Genomic DNA, 15,349 nt, shown 5'->3' with positions numbered 1-15,349 from the left:
GCATCCAGTCTTATATTCACCTATATGGTGTTTCCCCCCCCCCCCCCCAAGGTACTCTGCTTTTCCACCGCAAGTGTGTGTCTGATGTTAATTGGCATCTTTGTGTTTGCTCTCTGCATTCAGTCGGCTGGGGTCCACTCCACCCCCCGGGAGCTTCAGTTGGCCAAAGCATCACAGAAGGTGAATAGATGGAGACACCGTTGAAAGCACAGCCAGAGTAGTAGCTTGGAAATGAGTATAAGATGTGGAAACAGTGCGTCATGCTGCTCCGGTCGCAGTCTTTGTGTGGAAAAATCTGCATTTTCTCAGGCTTCTTGTATATATCAGACCATATAAAGCCAAAACAGGAGATTTCGTAATCCCTGTGAGCTCCTGTTCAAAAGTGTGTGTGTGTGTGTGTGTGAGTATATGGTTGAGGGTGTAATTTATCTCCAAAAAAGGTAACGACGCATTGCAAAGTTACAATGCCCTTCTCAGTGCAACCACAACGGACTGACAGTAAACGGCTGTTGAGTCGACACAGCTGTGTGAGGGTGCGCATGTCACTCCGGCAGAAGCAGGGAAAAAAAAAAAAAAAAAAAAGAAGAAAATCCCAAATTAAATCAAGGATGGGAACGATAAAGCAAGCGAAAAAAAACAAAAAATTAAAAACGAGGATGAAACAGAGCCAGTGAAAGGATTGGTGCGGCTTTCAAGCAGAGAGGAGATACAGATTGATAAATAGAGGGGGGTGGGGGGGTGGGGGGGGGAGATGAAAGGCTATTTCATCCACAGATTAGAACGTAATCCCTCTTTGAATGGATTCTCTCAGATTACAGCTTGTTCTCCTATTAAATCTGTCAGTCACTCTCGACTCCCCCGTGGCGTCAGCCGGGGAGTGTGTGTGTGTGTGTGTGTGTGTGTGTGTGTGTGTGTGTGTGTGTGTGTGTGTGTGTGTGTGTGTGTGTGTGTGTGTGTGATCCTGCTACGACTGGAGAGCCGTGTGTTTTTAAGCCCTTCAGACAAATCTCTGCAGAGACCCTCGAGAGCAGGGGTGGGGTTGGCTGGGTGTGCCAACGAACGCACACACACACACACACACACACACACACACACACACACACACACACACACACACACACACACACACACACACACACACACACACACACACACACACCTCTTTGCATCTGTGCACGCAGAGCGGCTGGTGTTAGCCGACTGTATTAATAGAGTTGCCAGATACGTGTCTGCAGGGTTCACGGCGAGCTAACACATATCACACCGAGACCACGTGTACTGACGGAGAGACAAAAAGTTGGAGAGCAAATACAGAAAGTAGGACCTTAAAAGAAATGGGGGCTGGGCGGGGGGGGGGGGGGGTACATGAAAGTGAGATCACACCATAAATGACAATAGACAACTTAAAAATGTTGTCATTTTCAAAAGGTTTTTTTTGTTTTGTTTTGTTTAGTTTAGTTTTTCCTGTAGGGTAGATAAAAATAAACGGTGAAAGGGAAGGTGATCGTTTGCTGATCCCTCTGGAGAACGCTGGATGTGAGTGCGAGTGGGGTGAGTGTTTGTGCGTGTCACCGCGCTCATTAATGCCGCATGCTGACAGCAAAGTGTCATCATCTGACTGCACTTGCCTTCCAATGCCAATATATAAAACCACAAGCCAAGATGTGCCACGCGCACGCGAACACACACGCGCACACACACGCGCACACACACACACACACAGACAGAGCGCCACGCCACACCAAGAGTTGAAGATCCAAGCCCCCGGGGGGGGAAGAGGCACACACAGACAATGGGAAGCAGGGAGAGGACAGAGAGAGATGCCCGAGTTTAAATATTCATCTTCTTCCTTCAGCTGCCAAAGCCTCTATCTGTCTTTGTCATCGCTCCACTACGAGTGATGGAAGGCAGAGATGGATGGATGGACGGGGGAGAGAAAGCAGAGGAAGGAAGCGGGGGGGGGGGGGGAAACAGGAAGTGTGCGCGAAGGCAGAGCAGGAGTTAAACTCTGGAGGCTGTTCGATGATTATTTGATTAAATTGGGAGTATTATATTAGTCGTGGTGTTTTAGCTGCTTGACGAAACCCCAAAATGACATAATGAGGTAACATTTCATCACCGCCATATCGAGATAAATGTGATTGCATCATGGGGGGAAAACTTTTTTTTTTTTCTTTACAGCAAGGAAAGGTGGGATGAGACAATTTCTCCTCCTGAAAATCCTCAATATTTGACAGATATTCATGGGCACGGCTCTGGCTGGAACACGGCCGCTCGGTGTCGCTTCCCCGGAAGGCCAGCGTGGCATTAGTGCGCAAATGTAATTACACAAGTATGAGCCAGTGAGGGGCCATTATGGCGGGCCATTTAGCCCCGCGTGCTCCCTGTGAGTCTCGGTGATGCGATATCTCCGGATGTCAACGGCGTCGTGATGTTTGTATTTGCTCTGGAACCGGCATTAATGCACATCGGGTGAAAGGGCCGACCTCGGCTTAAACGAGCGTGTACGTTAAGCAAAGACTCGATGCAGCTACCCCGCAGTTCACCGGCGTTCCCCCCCGCTGCATCACACATCCCGAGAGCCCTGCTCTTTGAGGTAGTGTACTTACTGTAAGCTCCCGGCGCTCCCACCTGAGAGCTCCACTGTCGCCCGCTGTCACTGTGATGCTTTTCAAAAGCCCCGACTTCACCGCAGACTCTATCTGTCGTGCCTCCGCCGAGGGCGTCGTACTCCCCAGATAGGACATAACTGTCGTCAGCCCCTCGCAGCCAGAACTCCGTGTTTCCTTGTGTGTGGCAAGACGGGCCACGAGAGGCCAGCAACTTTAACGCCGAATATCATTGTTTGAGATTCTGTCACCACACGAAATAATCCTCACTCCCCGTGAGCCGCATGGCGGGGAAGTTAAGAACCCCCAACTTTTCGAGATCTTCTTGGTTTCATCAAGCACACTTTAAAAGCCATTTGCAGATCTGTTTGCGCCGCACTGGTAATGAAGTCTTTTGTAATGGTTGCCTGCACTTGTCGGCTGTGGTTTCGTGTATTTGTGAATGAATTTGAAGAAACGCATTTGGTCAACTTCCTGTAATGCGACTGATCAAGTGGAAAAGAAAAAGGTGATGTGAATCATGAAACGTGAGCATTCATACTCTTTAAACTGTGCTTTCAGGGAAGGATTACAATGATGAATATAGTGACACTCGACACAGACCTCCACCAAGGCCAAAAGATGACAACTGTGAGTGATGTCGGGAATTATTTCAAGAGGAATTATGTCATGTTAAGATTTTGACTGATGACCCGAAGTCATAATCATAATGAACTTGATATTAAGTCGATTTGACAAAAAGAAAAAAGAAAAATCAGTGACCTTAACTTGCATTATGTATATGAATGAAAGATGAATGAATGTATTTGAAGGAGCGACAGGCCAGATGCTCGATCTCTTGAATAAAATGTATAAAGTAAAAAAATATAGAATCCAGAGTTCAGTGGCATCAAACAAAAATATACAAATATTAATTCTAGGCCTCTCCAACAAGCTTCAATCAAGATAATTTTGAAAGACATTTGGAAAGTGTGTCCAGTTATAGATCCTTGCAGTATTTTAAGGACGGACTCCAAAAGTTACGTGGGAAGTTGTAGAAGGACTATTGACCTGAGCGGTTTCACGCAATGTCAGCTGGGATTGGATGGATGGATGGATGGATGGATGGATGGCTGGATGGATGGATGGATGGATGGATGGATGGAAGGATGGCTGGATGGATAGATGGATGGATGGATGGATAGATGGATGGCTGGATGGATAGATGGCTGGATGGATAGATGGATGGATGGATGGAAGGATAGATGGATGGATGGATAGATGGCTGGATGGATGGATGGGTGGCTGGATGGATGGATGGATGGATAGATGGCTGGATGGATGGATGGATAGGTGGCTGGATGGATGGATGGATGAATGGCTGGATGGATGGATGGATGGATGGATGGATGGATGGATGGATGGAAGGATAGATGGATGGATGGATAGATGGCTGGATGGATAGATGGGTGGCTGGATGGAAGGATAGATGGATGGATGGATAGATGGTGTGGTCCCCTGTGTCTTTTACTTATTGTTTTATTTATTCTCATTTATTTTATTGCTTTTTAAGCGTCTTTATTTTTCTATTTATTCTTTTGAATTGTTTTATTCTTATTTGTAGTTTCTTAATGTGTTTGTAGTTTTTCATCTGTTTTGATTTTTATTCTATGGTTATATACTTATTTAGTGTTGGACTGTTTAGTTTTATGTGCAGTATGTGAAGCACTTTGTAAACGCTTCGTTTTTAAAAATGTGCTATATAAATAAAGTGGATTGGATTGGATTGGATTGGATGGATAGATGGGTGGCTGGATGGAAGGATAGATGGATGGATGGATAGATGGCTGGATGGATGGATAGATGGCTGGATGGATGGATTGATAGGTGGCTGGATGGATGGATGGATGAATAGCTGGATGGATGGATGGATGGATGGACGGGCGGTTGTTATTCAGTCCAGCTTGAACTGTGCAGGTTCCTGTTGCCTCAGGAAAGTTAATTTCCGACGGTTCGACAGACGACGGCGGCTCAGGACCGACAGGCGTCCTGTTCTCTGGTACCGGCTAATGGAAAGTGCAAAGGCTGACCTTTCAGTCGTCGATGGCCTGCAAGTGTAACCTTCGGCAAAGTGTTTAGCCGAGAAGCTCTTAGCTGTGACCTTGTGGTTGGAGCGGAGAGTCAAGGCAGCATTTGTCTAAGTTTAGACGGAGGAAGCAGGTGTGAGAGTGAAAGAACAGGAGAGCTAATGCAAATGTAAATGGCTTCTTTACCTGTTGACCCACGGTTTTTCTTGCCGACTGTCCATCAGCCGAAGAGAATGGGATGAAAAGAAGTTGGAGAAAAAAGGGAAATAGGGAGTAGGGAAAAAAGGGAGGGGGGGGGGAGAATTCATTTAGATTTTCAGTATTTCCTTTGACTTCAGCAAACAGACACAATCATGAAATACACGCAAAGGGAGGCACAAAGAAGGCTTTCGCAAATCGTCAGCTCTGAGGTCTTTCAAACGTTTTGGAAACGGGCCCTTCCTGAGACGGAGGAAAAAACAAATGCGCGGAGAAAAGCAAGAGGCAGAGAAATGGACGGCAGGAAGGAAGAGACAGAGAAAAGTGGAGAACGCAATGTTATCGTAGAGTCCAGAGGAAGACGAGCCGTTTTCGGCCCATCCGTCAACTGACGGCTCCTAAATGTTCTATCTCTCAGTCACTAGTTTCTCCCACTCCTCCATCCGAACCGCCGCCGCCTCTCTCCACATATTTGTCACAAGTCTGGACGGCAGCAAGACTGTAGGCCACAAGAAATGATTGCATTGGCATTCTACTGGCAGAGCATCTACATTCACACCATTCATCTATCAATACAGCCCTTCACGCTTCTATTCAGCCACTCACTCAACTCTTGAACCCGAGGAACCAGGAGTTGAAAAAAAAACCCACAGTGCACCGGGGCTTTAATTTTGTTTCTGACGCGTCACACAAACCACAAACATCACGCACAAGACACGGTGCGAGCCAGGCCACAAGGCCTGCGACTCGGTCTAAACTCAATATACGAGCGGGCTGCGCATAAAACAGTTGGAGGGCTTTTGATTTGCACCGAGTCGCGCTGCATTCTGCCAACAAACGGCGTGCCTTCATCAGTCAGTCCGTCGCTCAGTCAGTGGCAGGCACTTGCCTTTAGAAGACTGGACCGGCAAAAAAAAGAGCCCACTAAAAACCCGGAAAGCTGCTATAAAACACTGCGGGGGAAAACTTAAGACTGATAAGCAGTTCAAAAGTTTTCAGTGGATATAAAGAGTCACTTCTTGTCGGCTGGGTTTCGGTATTAAACCTCAAAACCTGCTAGAACAGACTGAAATATTTGTAATAGTATTGAAAACTATCACAGAGTGAAAGATGCTATTGAGTCATTTGAAGTAGAACATTAACAAGCTCTTCTTTTTTTTCCTTTTTTTGACACAAGTTATTGTGTGACAGCCTGAGCTTCAGTTTAGCAAAGTGGACACGAAGGGTTAAATGACCCGTCACGGCGTGTTTGCCCTGTAGAAGTTGCTCCTGGTAAGATCTTTTGGGGGAGACAACTCCCAACTCCTCGTGTTTTGGAAAACGCCGAGCGCCCCTTTATCTCCCCGTTGGAAAGAACGTCAGCCTCTGGTGTTGTCACAAGTCAGAGTTTAAAACGGCAACGAACTTCAAGCTCCCGGGGAACTGACAGCACTGCCTTCAAAAAACCGACAGGAGCGCCTCAGATCCACAAAAGGACTGCCGCAAATCATCTCAGATACCAGGAATATTCCAGCAGTCAAACACCTTGCTAACATGGGTACCACAAGACCTTTTGCCTTCTGAACAGAACAAAACGATTTAACTTCTATCCGTAACAAAACCAATTAATCATGATACAATAACACTCAAAAACAATAATTTTCACTGTGTAAAACTCCCCGAAACACTTTAGTAAACTGCATCGGCCTGCGCAAGGTACAATATGAAGTGAAAATGGAGTAGGCATTGTATATTTCCTCCTGCTATGAAAAGAGTGTTGTTGTGATGTTACTAATGGACCTCAGGTGTCACACTGGCTACGGTACCAACAAGAACACAAAACAAAATGTTTACGAGTATTGTCAACACGCCCAAACACAGCTGTTTAACTAGAGCACACTTTGTGCTGTCAAGTAGCGGCATTGGCAAGTCTATTATTTTGGAAAATCTGAAAGGATGTCGGCAGACACACACACACACACACACACACACAAACACACACGCCGGCATACAAAGGCTTGCGGACACAAACAGCAGCACGCAGGATTTGGTCTGGGGGGGGACACACGACTGCGTGTATTCAAATGATGTGTCGTTATGAGTCATGCTCAGTTCCAAACAGAAACGCAGAAACAAAGGGAACATCGGGGGACAAAGGAATGTGTGTGTGTGTGTGTGTGTGTGTGTGTGTGTGTGTGTGTGTGTGTGTGTGTGTGTGTTTTGGAAGCAACCTAATTTAAAATTCAGCATCCTCTTACATATGAACCTAAAGCTCACAAAGCCAAAGCTGCTGGAAACTTTTGTCCAATCACTTTCTTTGTCCTTCGTCGTTTGCACAACCCTGTGAGATGATATTGATGAGCATCTCACAGCAGAGCACCATCGTAGCGCATGGTTCTTACCCCTGCTTTCAGGAAAGACACTGGAGCGCTCTATCTTGGCGAGTAACACAACAAGCGTGGGTATCGCAGCTGCTGACTTCTTCTAATTCGCTTGTGGTCGTATCTCAGGTTAACAACCAAGAACCACGGACGAGTCACAGATTTGATTCTCCACCAATCATTTCATGAGAACTCTCTCTACATGATGAAAAATAATGGCTCCGATAAAGCTCATTGTTTAGGCTCACTCCCAAAATTTTCAATTTACTCTTTTATTGTGTGTCTTCACACCTCCCCGAGGACAACTCGCCGTTCCGCGGTCTGCTGCTGATAAGTCAGAGGATGTTGACGATCAAACAGTCGTGAAAAGTGGCTCATGCTATCCCAATAATTCCCTAACAGACAAGCCACCTTCAGCACCGAGGCCGATATTAGTGTGGCGTGTTGGAGGTGATGTGAAAATATTAGTGTGTGCCTAAGTGTGTCTCATCTCAGCCTTGGGGATGATTCGTATTCATAAATTCGCTGTTGTGCTTTCAGGTGCCTGAAGGACCTACAAGCAAGCAGGTCACCATGTCCTCTCTCTCTGTGTGTGTGTGTGTGTGTGTGTGTGTGTGTGTGTGTGCTCTTCTTGCTCATGTGTGTTTAATACACTGATCCCATGTGATGTAGATGTCGTTGTCATGTGTAAACCTTGCTTGTGCGATGTGTGTCGTGTCTCACCGCGTTACCTTCCCAGCTGACCCGTGCAGGTGCTGACCCTTCATTTGCCGGCTGTGGGTCACATATTTGCTCCAACACCCCCCCCCCCCAACACACACACACACACCTCGTGACTCACCTTTCCCCCCAACACACACACAAACAGCTTCCTTCCCCTCCTTCCACTCCATCGACATACAACGAGACACCCTGTACCCGTGGTGACAATCTATTCTCCCCTTCCGCCCTGCTTTGTTCTCCCACATCCACATCCAACGTCACATGTCCCTGAGCAAAGGACGACTTTTTTTTTTTTTTTTGGGGGGGGGGATCTTTTCTTTCTTTCTTGTGGCTGTTTTAAACCCAGTTCAACCTCCCAAAAAATATTACCATTCCAATTTACCCTCTCAATCTGCAGCTCTCTTTCTCTGTTCTTCTGTTTCCTGCTCTGGAGAGTGCACACATGCACACACACACACACACACACCCACACGCACGCTCGTGTCCAGTAAAATAATAACCCGGCTGAAGTGTTGACCTCGGACCTCGGAGCAATTCCAGACAGACCAAGAAGCCCGTGTTTCATATTCTGCACACTTCCTCTGCCCAAACCTGGTTGTGTGTCTCACTTTGTAATCTAACCACCACTGAGGAGAGCTATCATTTACACACAGCACAGGAAACAGCAATGAGCGGGTTTACATAGCAAAAAAAAAAAACCCAAAACAAACAAAACATGGGTTTCGATACAAGCCAAACCTATTCATCGCCCGACCGGAGCCTGATCCAGCTCCGCCTCCCCTCCATGATTGTGGACTCCGGGAAGGTTACGTCTTCCCGTTGTCTGCCTGTCTGCACCAAACGCTACCACCAGTTGACCTTTCCAATTTACCATGTCAATCTCACACACACACACACACACACACACACACACACACACACACACACACACACACACACACACACACACACACACACACACACACACACACACACACACACACACACACACACACACACACACACACACACACACACACACACCACACACACACACACACACACACACACACACACACACACACACACACACACACACACACACACACACACACACACACACACACACACACACACACACACACAGTCAGTATGCACGGCCCTGTCTCCCGTGCACACACAGGTAAAAGTTGGTGTCAATCACGCCCGCATGAAATCCCAAATGTCACCAGGTTTTTGACATTCTCTTTGCTGACTGTCTGCAAGGAGAACGGCTTAGCTTATCCTCAACCTCGCACTTTTCATTCTTCTCACCGCACAAACCCCTCTTTCCTTTAATGCTGAATTAATTTGGGCTCCCCTCCATTCCCATCTCTTAATTCCCCGAGCTTTATTTGTGCCCAAACAGATGCCGGGCAAATGTGCACTTGAGATAAAAACCCACCAATCCTTTGTTAAACATTTCCTGCTATCACCTTCAGAGTCAAACAAACAAACAAAAAAAAAAAAAAAGGGCACAAAAAAAAAAGACACATTGAATGAAAATGGGTTGCTGAAATTGAAAAAAAACAAACCAGCCATAAAACTGGCGAAGAGAAAGAAAAGTGCAACGGCACAACAATGTAACATGAGAGCGGCATGCAAAGGAGGGGAGCCGAGTGTAGTTGTTCACATTTTTACCGTGAGCGCAATGAATGCCTGACAAAAAAGAAGAAGACGAAGGCGAAGAAGAAAAAAAAAAAGCACTTCAATAGAGAAGTGCTTCTTATGCGAGTTTGCTCCTGTGTTAGAAGGACAAGGGGGAAAAAAACAAAACAGAAGACGTGTGATCCTGCAGGAAAAAGTGAAGGACATTAAAAGGCAAGTGAGGGATGAAAGACAAGTCTGAGACAGGGGGAAGATGAAGTCACAAAGGTGTTGCTTGAAGAGGCTGTAATGGTGTGTGTGCGCGTGCTTGTGTGTGTGTGTGTGTGTGTGTGTGTGTGTGTGTGTGTGTGTGTGTGTGTGTGTCCCTCTGTCCTGTGCCCACCACCTCGGGGTGAAATACCAGATGGAGAGGGAGACGGCGAGAGACAAGAGCAGGAGATGCATCATTACTAAATCAGCTTGTTTCCCCCCATGTTTCCCTCTTCTTCTTCATCCTGAATGCTGCGGGGTAATCCCCCCATCTCTCACTCCTCCTTCTCTGCTGTCACTTTGTCTTTATCTCTCCTCTCTGCTATCGCTTCTCTGTCTCACACGGTTGAAGGACTGCTTTTAAGAGGCCCTCAGCATGAGTAAATAAGGTTCCTATGTGAGAGGATGCTGAATTTTGAATTAAGTTGCTTCGAAGAAGCGCGCACACACACACACACACACACACACAAACCCAAAACAAGTGGTATTCCAGTTGAGTGTTGCTGGGCTCCCAGTGTAGCGTCTACCTCTGACACACTCCATTCCTTTTCTACATGCCAGCCAGAGGAGGGGACGAGGCCCGGAGGAATATGACGGATCAATGGAGGGTAACATGTCCTGGCATTTCCTTGGGCACTTCCTTGAAGGCTGAGACACTCACTCACAAACTCGCAGCTATATTTTTTTTTTTGTCGCAGAATAAAAAATGTTAAAAAAATACGAAGACGGCACTAAGACGTTATCGATCAACTCTGTGAAACCCGGGGGAAAAAACCTCGCCGCGTCATGTAACGCAAGGCTGCAAAAGGCAAACATGCAAGGAGGAATTATTTTCATTTCCAGGTGAGGCTGTTTTACGCCGCGTGACTGTAAGTCCGTCCCAGACCAAAGTTCACCATCCAATCTTTGGATGTGAGTAAAAATTAATGTTCCCGCACTGTAAAACAAGCTCACTGGCAGCTCATTTAGAGCACTGGTGACCACAGAGGTCTGCAGCTGCTCTCATCTGCTGCTTTTATGAGTTGTTGATGCCAAATCTTCGTCATAATCATATGGACTTTTATTTATTTATTATTTTTTTAAATTTATATACAAGAGAAAGCAATCATCACATTGCATTTCCGGGAAATGTTCTACATTCACTTTCTTTGGAATTCAGTGACGACGACTCACCAGGGAGCCACAGCGCCGGCTGACACTGGTGCGGTGCAGCCCGACGTTATTACACACCCGTTATTACACACCCGTTATTACATCCCACACGTTCTTGTCACTGCAGACTGCAGGCATCTTCTCCAAATACCTGTTCAGACAGGGAGCACACTTCCCTCCAGTCTACTTTAACCTACAGTGCACAGCTTTCAGATATGAATAAACATCCGTTGCATTCACGTGAAAACGGATTTGATTAAAGTTACGATTGTTGTACATCACTTTTTTTTTCTTCTTTTCTTTTCGTTATGTTAAATCTGCCGACTTTCATCGCCACGGTGTTTTCAAATGGGACTGGGACCGTTTGGCTGTCTGGCACTGGTAAGCTTTCCAAATGTTGTTGGACCAGTTGGACCAAGTCTGGATTGTAAAACGAGTCATTTCACGGCTGCTGTGATTGCTGGAGAAATTAAGTCACAGCATTACAGCTGCGATGGCGTTTCCAGGCAACAGGGTCAAACGACATCGGGGTCACCAAGACCTCAAGAAAGCCCCCCCCCCCCTCCCTTCACCACACTATGCTTCTTCTGAATAACTTTGCGGGAACGTTAATTAGGCTACGCCGTGACACAAACTGGTGTTGTTTTTCATGATTGCGCTCGCTGGCAGAGGGGCGAGACAGATGTTCTCCTCTGCAGGTCTAAATGACCACACAGCTCGGTGGGCGGGGCTTCAGTTCAATGCGCCGTTTCACAGCAAACACATGAATTGCGGCTCTCATAACGCTCCAGACGCATCGCGGCTCGCGCACACGCAGAAGGACCAGGAGACAATAAATTGCCGAGGAGCCAAGGCGTTCAAGGTCCATTATGAAGTGAGAAAAACAGATTTTCATAGTGGCGGGGGATTTACATCGTCTGGTTGACGGCAACAATGGCTTTGTATTAGGGTCATTGAAACTCGCAAAAGATTTTTATCACCAGTGTTTCGTAAAACGAGAGAAAGGGGCATTTATTAAGCCGGATTATTACTACGGCGAGAGCGAGCGGACTTCAGCTGGAAATCATCTATTCACCCGTTCTCTGTATCAGCTTTATCCAAGATCGGGTCACAGGAGACAGGAACTATCCCAGCTGAAGGACGAAACCCTGGCTTTACTCCTAACTTGTCATATTACTGACGACACGGAAAAAAACAAAAAACCCTGCACATTTCCCTCGTTATATCCATCCAATGAAAGGCTCATACACCGAAAAGGTCATTGCGCTTGGAATGCGTTGACTTTTTTTTGGGACGTTTAAGCGACAACGTTTGAGGTGAAAATGCATCGTTTCTGCATTTTCGTTTCAGAAAAGTTTTACGTTTACACAGCAACATGTTGAGAATGATACAGTTTTCATGGTGGGTGCAGCAGCGTTTTCATAAAATTAGCTTGGTCCTCTATTGTCCTCGAGATGGAGCCAGACAGTTGCGTTTCCGGGAGCTTTCGAGCACCCGAGACTTTTCACTTGAAAACGTTGTTGTGTAAACGGGGCCTCCGTCTCATGTACATCTCGTAAAAAACCCAACATAGAACTGTTGAGAAAGAAGGAAAAAGGTATATCTTCTGAAGTCACTCGGTGGGACTTGTGTGTCCTCGCGCCGTCCTGTCTCCGTATATATATAAAGTGATTCCTCAAAGGAGCGCGACCAGTGAGGCTCTGTGTCTGATTAATGGCTTAATTGATTAAGTGGCTCACAGATTGATTGGTCGGGCCTCGCTATAACAGATTCATTAGAACAGTGATAGATCAGTGCGATCGGGCTGCAGCTGTTCCGCCTGGCTCTGGACAGCACGGACTGGTAATGGCCATCATCTGTCTGTCTGTGGACCACAATATGTCCACGTGCACACGCACACCGCCGCCTGTGAGCATGTGTGTGTGTGTGTGTGTGTGCAGTGCGACACACACGCTCGTTTTTTTTTTTTTCTTCAATCACTCCAAACAGCCAGGCAGCGGAGGAGGGAGTGGCGGGGAGGTAAGTAGGGATGAGGAGGAAGGAGGAGAAGGGTGGAAACTATTTTTGGATTAAAGGCCTTGTTGATCTATTCCTGTTTTCAGCATCCCCTCTCAATCTTCAACTTTTACACTCTCTCTCTCTCTCTCTTTCTTATTTCCTGCTTCCTATTCGTCTCCATCGTCCTCAAAGCCTTTCCAGTTTCGCAGTCTTCTTTCTTTGACTTTCCCCGGCACTCGAACCCTTCCCGTCCTCGTGTCTCCTTCACTTGGCCTCTTCTGCCTTCTCCTTCTTTATCTCATCCCTCTCTCTCTCTCTAATTCTTAGCGAGCGCTTTGTTTGCGCTGAAATGCAGATAGAACACTTTAAAAAAAAAAAAAGAAAGAAAGAAACAGAAAACATTTTTCTCACTCGCCTCACTTCGCGGATAGAGGACAAGCACGTCCGCCAGCGTGTGGAAAGTTTGTAAGTGGATGTGAAACGTGGCTGTGCTTTAGCGCGTCGTTAATAAACGAAGACGGCGGGTGGAAACACGGCGCCCACACAGTCCATCAGACCGTGGAATCAGGTGAAAACGTACTAATGAGTATATATATATATATACATATATATATATATATGTGTGTGTATGTGCTTGCATACACATGTGAAAATAAGGTGAAAGTGTACGCTCCAGGATGCTTAGAGACTATTACCTCCTGCTGTGACAATGTAAACCAGCCACTGATAAAGCTGCCAAACATCCTATTTATGTTGGCGTCGTAGAAGTTGAGCTGGACTGAAACGCCAGGAAGTTCCTTCACATCTGACAGGAATGAAGATGGTTGTTTATCAAGCACAGGGCTCCGGAAAAAGTCAGCGATGACTCGGGTTCCTTGTCGAGCGTCTGATCAGCTGATGTTTCCAGGTTGAACAGAGAGCGGCCGCGCTGTTGTTGGTTTTACTTTAAAGCACACAGACGCTTGTCTGTTTTGACACTTTCAAGTAAATGTGGTTTGCTCATCGTTTTTAATATTACGAGTTGCTTGAAAGTATTTTTGAAAGCATCTGACAGGGGATGGAAATTAATCAGAAAGACCATGTGGTCTCCTCAAAAGTGGTTTTAAAGTGATCTGCGTGATGGTTTTAAAATAAGTTGTGCGAAGCTGCTTCTGTGAGATCTTACTGTCAGGCCAATATTATATTAAAAGCTTGCTGTTCCAGTAGACAGCATTTTTAAACTGTGTTGCCCCCCCCCACCCCCCCATTTACATGGAGACGGAGTTGAAGCTTTTCCAAAAGTTCCGTCTTGGGCGACAAGTTGCCTCTTCAGTGGCTCCGAGCACCAAAACACTTTGAAAGTTTTGCCTTTTCACTTTTTTCACATGTCGTCGAACCAGGACCTTATTTTTGAGTCTCATTAAAGAGTAACATGTTTATTATTTACATTTACATTTTTTTTTTAGTATAAGGGTGATTCTGCCTCTCTTCGGTGTTGATAAATGTCATTTGTTATTGTGGCAACGGTCCGCTGGGCAGACCAGGAGACGGAGGTGGTGCCTGCTACTCTTAATCGATGGAGAAATATCAAAAGTGGCCGATCCAGCTGGCAGACACATTCAAAGTATTGGTATTATTTTTGAAGTGAATAAACATCATGATCAGTAAACAAGGTTTCTTCTACTTCATGTTGGAAAAGTGTCAACAAAGCTTTGTTAATATTTTAACAAAGCAGAACATCAGAGAGGCAGCCGGAGTGAAAATTCTCTCCTGAAAAACACAGGTCTCCATGAAGCTGATGCAGAGGAAAAGGTAGTTTACGAGGTATTGACTCCAAAAATTGGCGTTTTCCGAATGCAAAATGATCTTTTAATCTATCATGAGGGTGAATGATGGCTGAGGAGAAATGTGCTGCCTATACCCACGTTGATCTTTCCAGCGTCGACGTGGACAGAAGCTCACCAACACTAACCAACACTCAGTACGTGAGCAAGCTGTTTTATCTGCCCAGCCACAGGCGCCATTAATAGATTTCTGAATTACACTTCCGTAAAAATACTAAATTAATACAATGCTGGACAATTTTTTTTTTTTTATCCACATTTGTATCTCACCCCTCCACACACACAGCCTACGCCAAGCAACACATTCACGTTACCCGCTAACTGACCGTATTTCCTTTCCCTCATCATCTCTCCTCATTTTCACCCCTTTATTTTTTCTTTCTTATCTTTTCTTTACCCCCGCCCTGCCCCCAACAATCTTCGACTCCATTATTACCCCCCCCTTTCCCACACAATATTTCTGCTCTATTTTTCCCCCAACAATTGCTTCAAATTAGCATCTGCTACTCCAATAACCTGTTACGCCCAGCGAGAAGCGCAGGGAG

General features: G+C 46.0%; 1 protein-coding gene across 4 annotated transcripts in view; it reads right to left on the bottom strand.

The window, feature by feature from the left end:
* Positions 1–15,349, bottom strand: part of LOC308128664 (protein sidekick-1-like) — a gene marked incomplete at its 5' end in the record, with an annotated part of 285,540 nt that overhangs the window by 106,715 nt on the left and 163,476 nt on the right. For 3 of the 4 annotated variants that reach the window (XM_080494304.1, XM_080494305.1, XM_080494307.1), the window contains one exon: positions 4,862–4,888. The exons of the other annotated variant lie outside the window; for it this stretch is intronic. In XM_080494304.1, the coding sequence (XP_080350430.1) occupies positions 4,862–4,888 (27 nt within the window). The remainder of the gene's footprint in view (positions 1–4,861; positions 4,889–15,349) is intronic. 4 annotated transcript variants of the gene reach the window in all.

This window comes from Blennius ocellaris, assembly GCF_963422515.1.
Source record: "Blennius ocellaris genome assembly, chromosome: 3".
Lineage (NCBI taxonomy): Eukaryota > Metazoa > Chordata > Actinopteri > Blenniiformes > Blenniidae > Blennius > Blennius ocellaris.
Note: the sequence above shows the minus strand (reverse complement) of the source record. Positions and strands in the feature narration are given on the sequence as shown.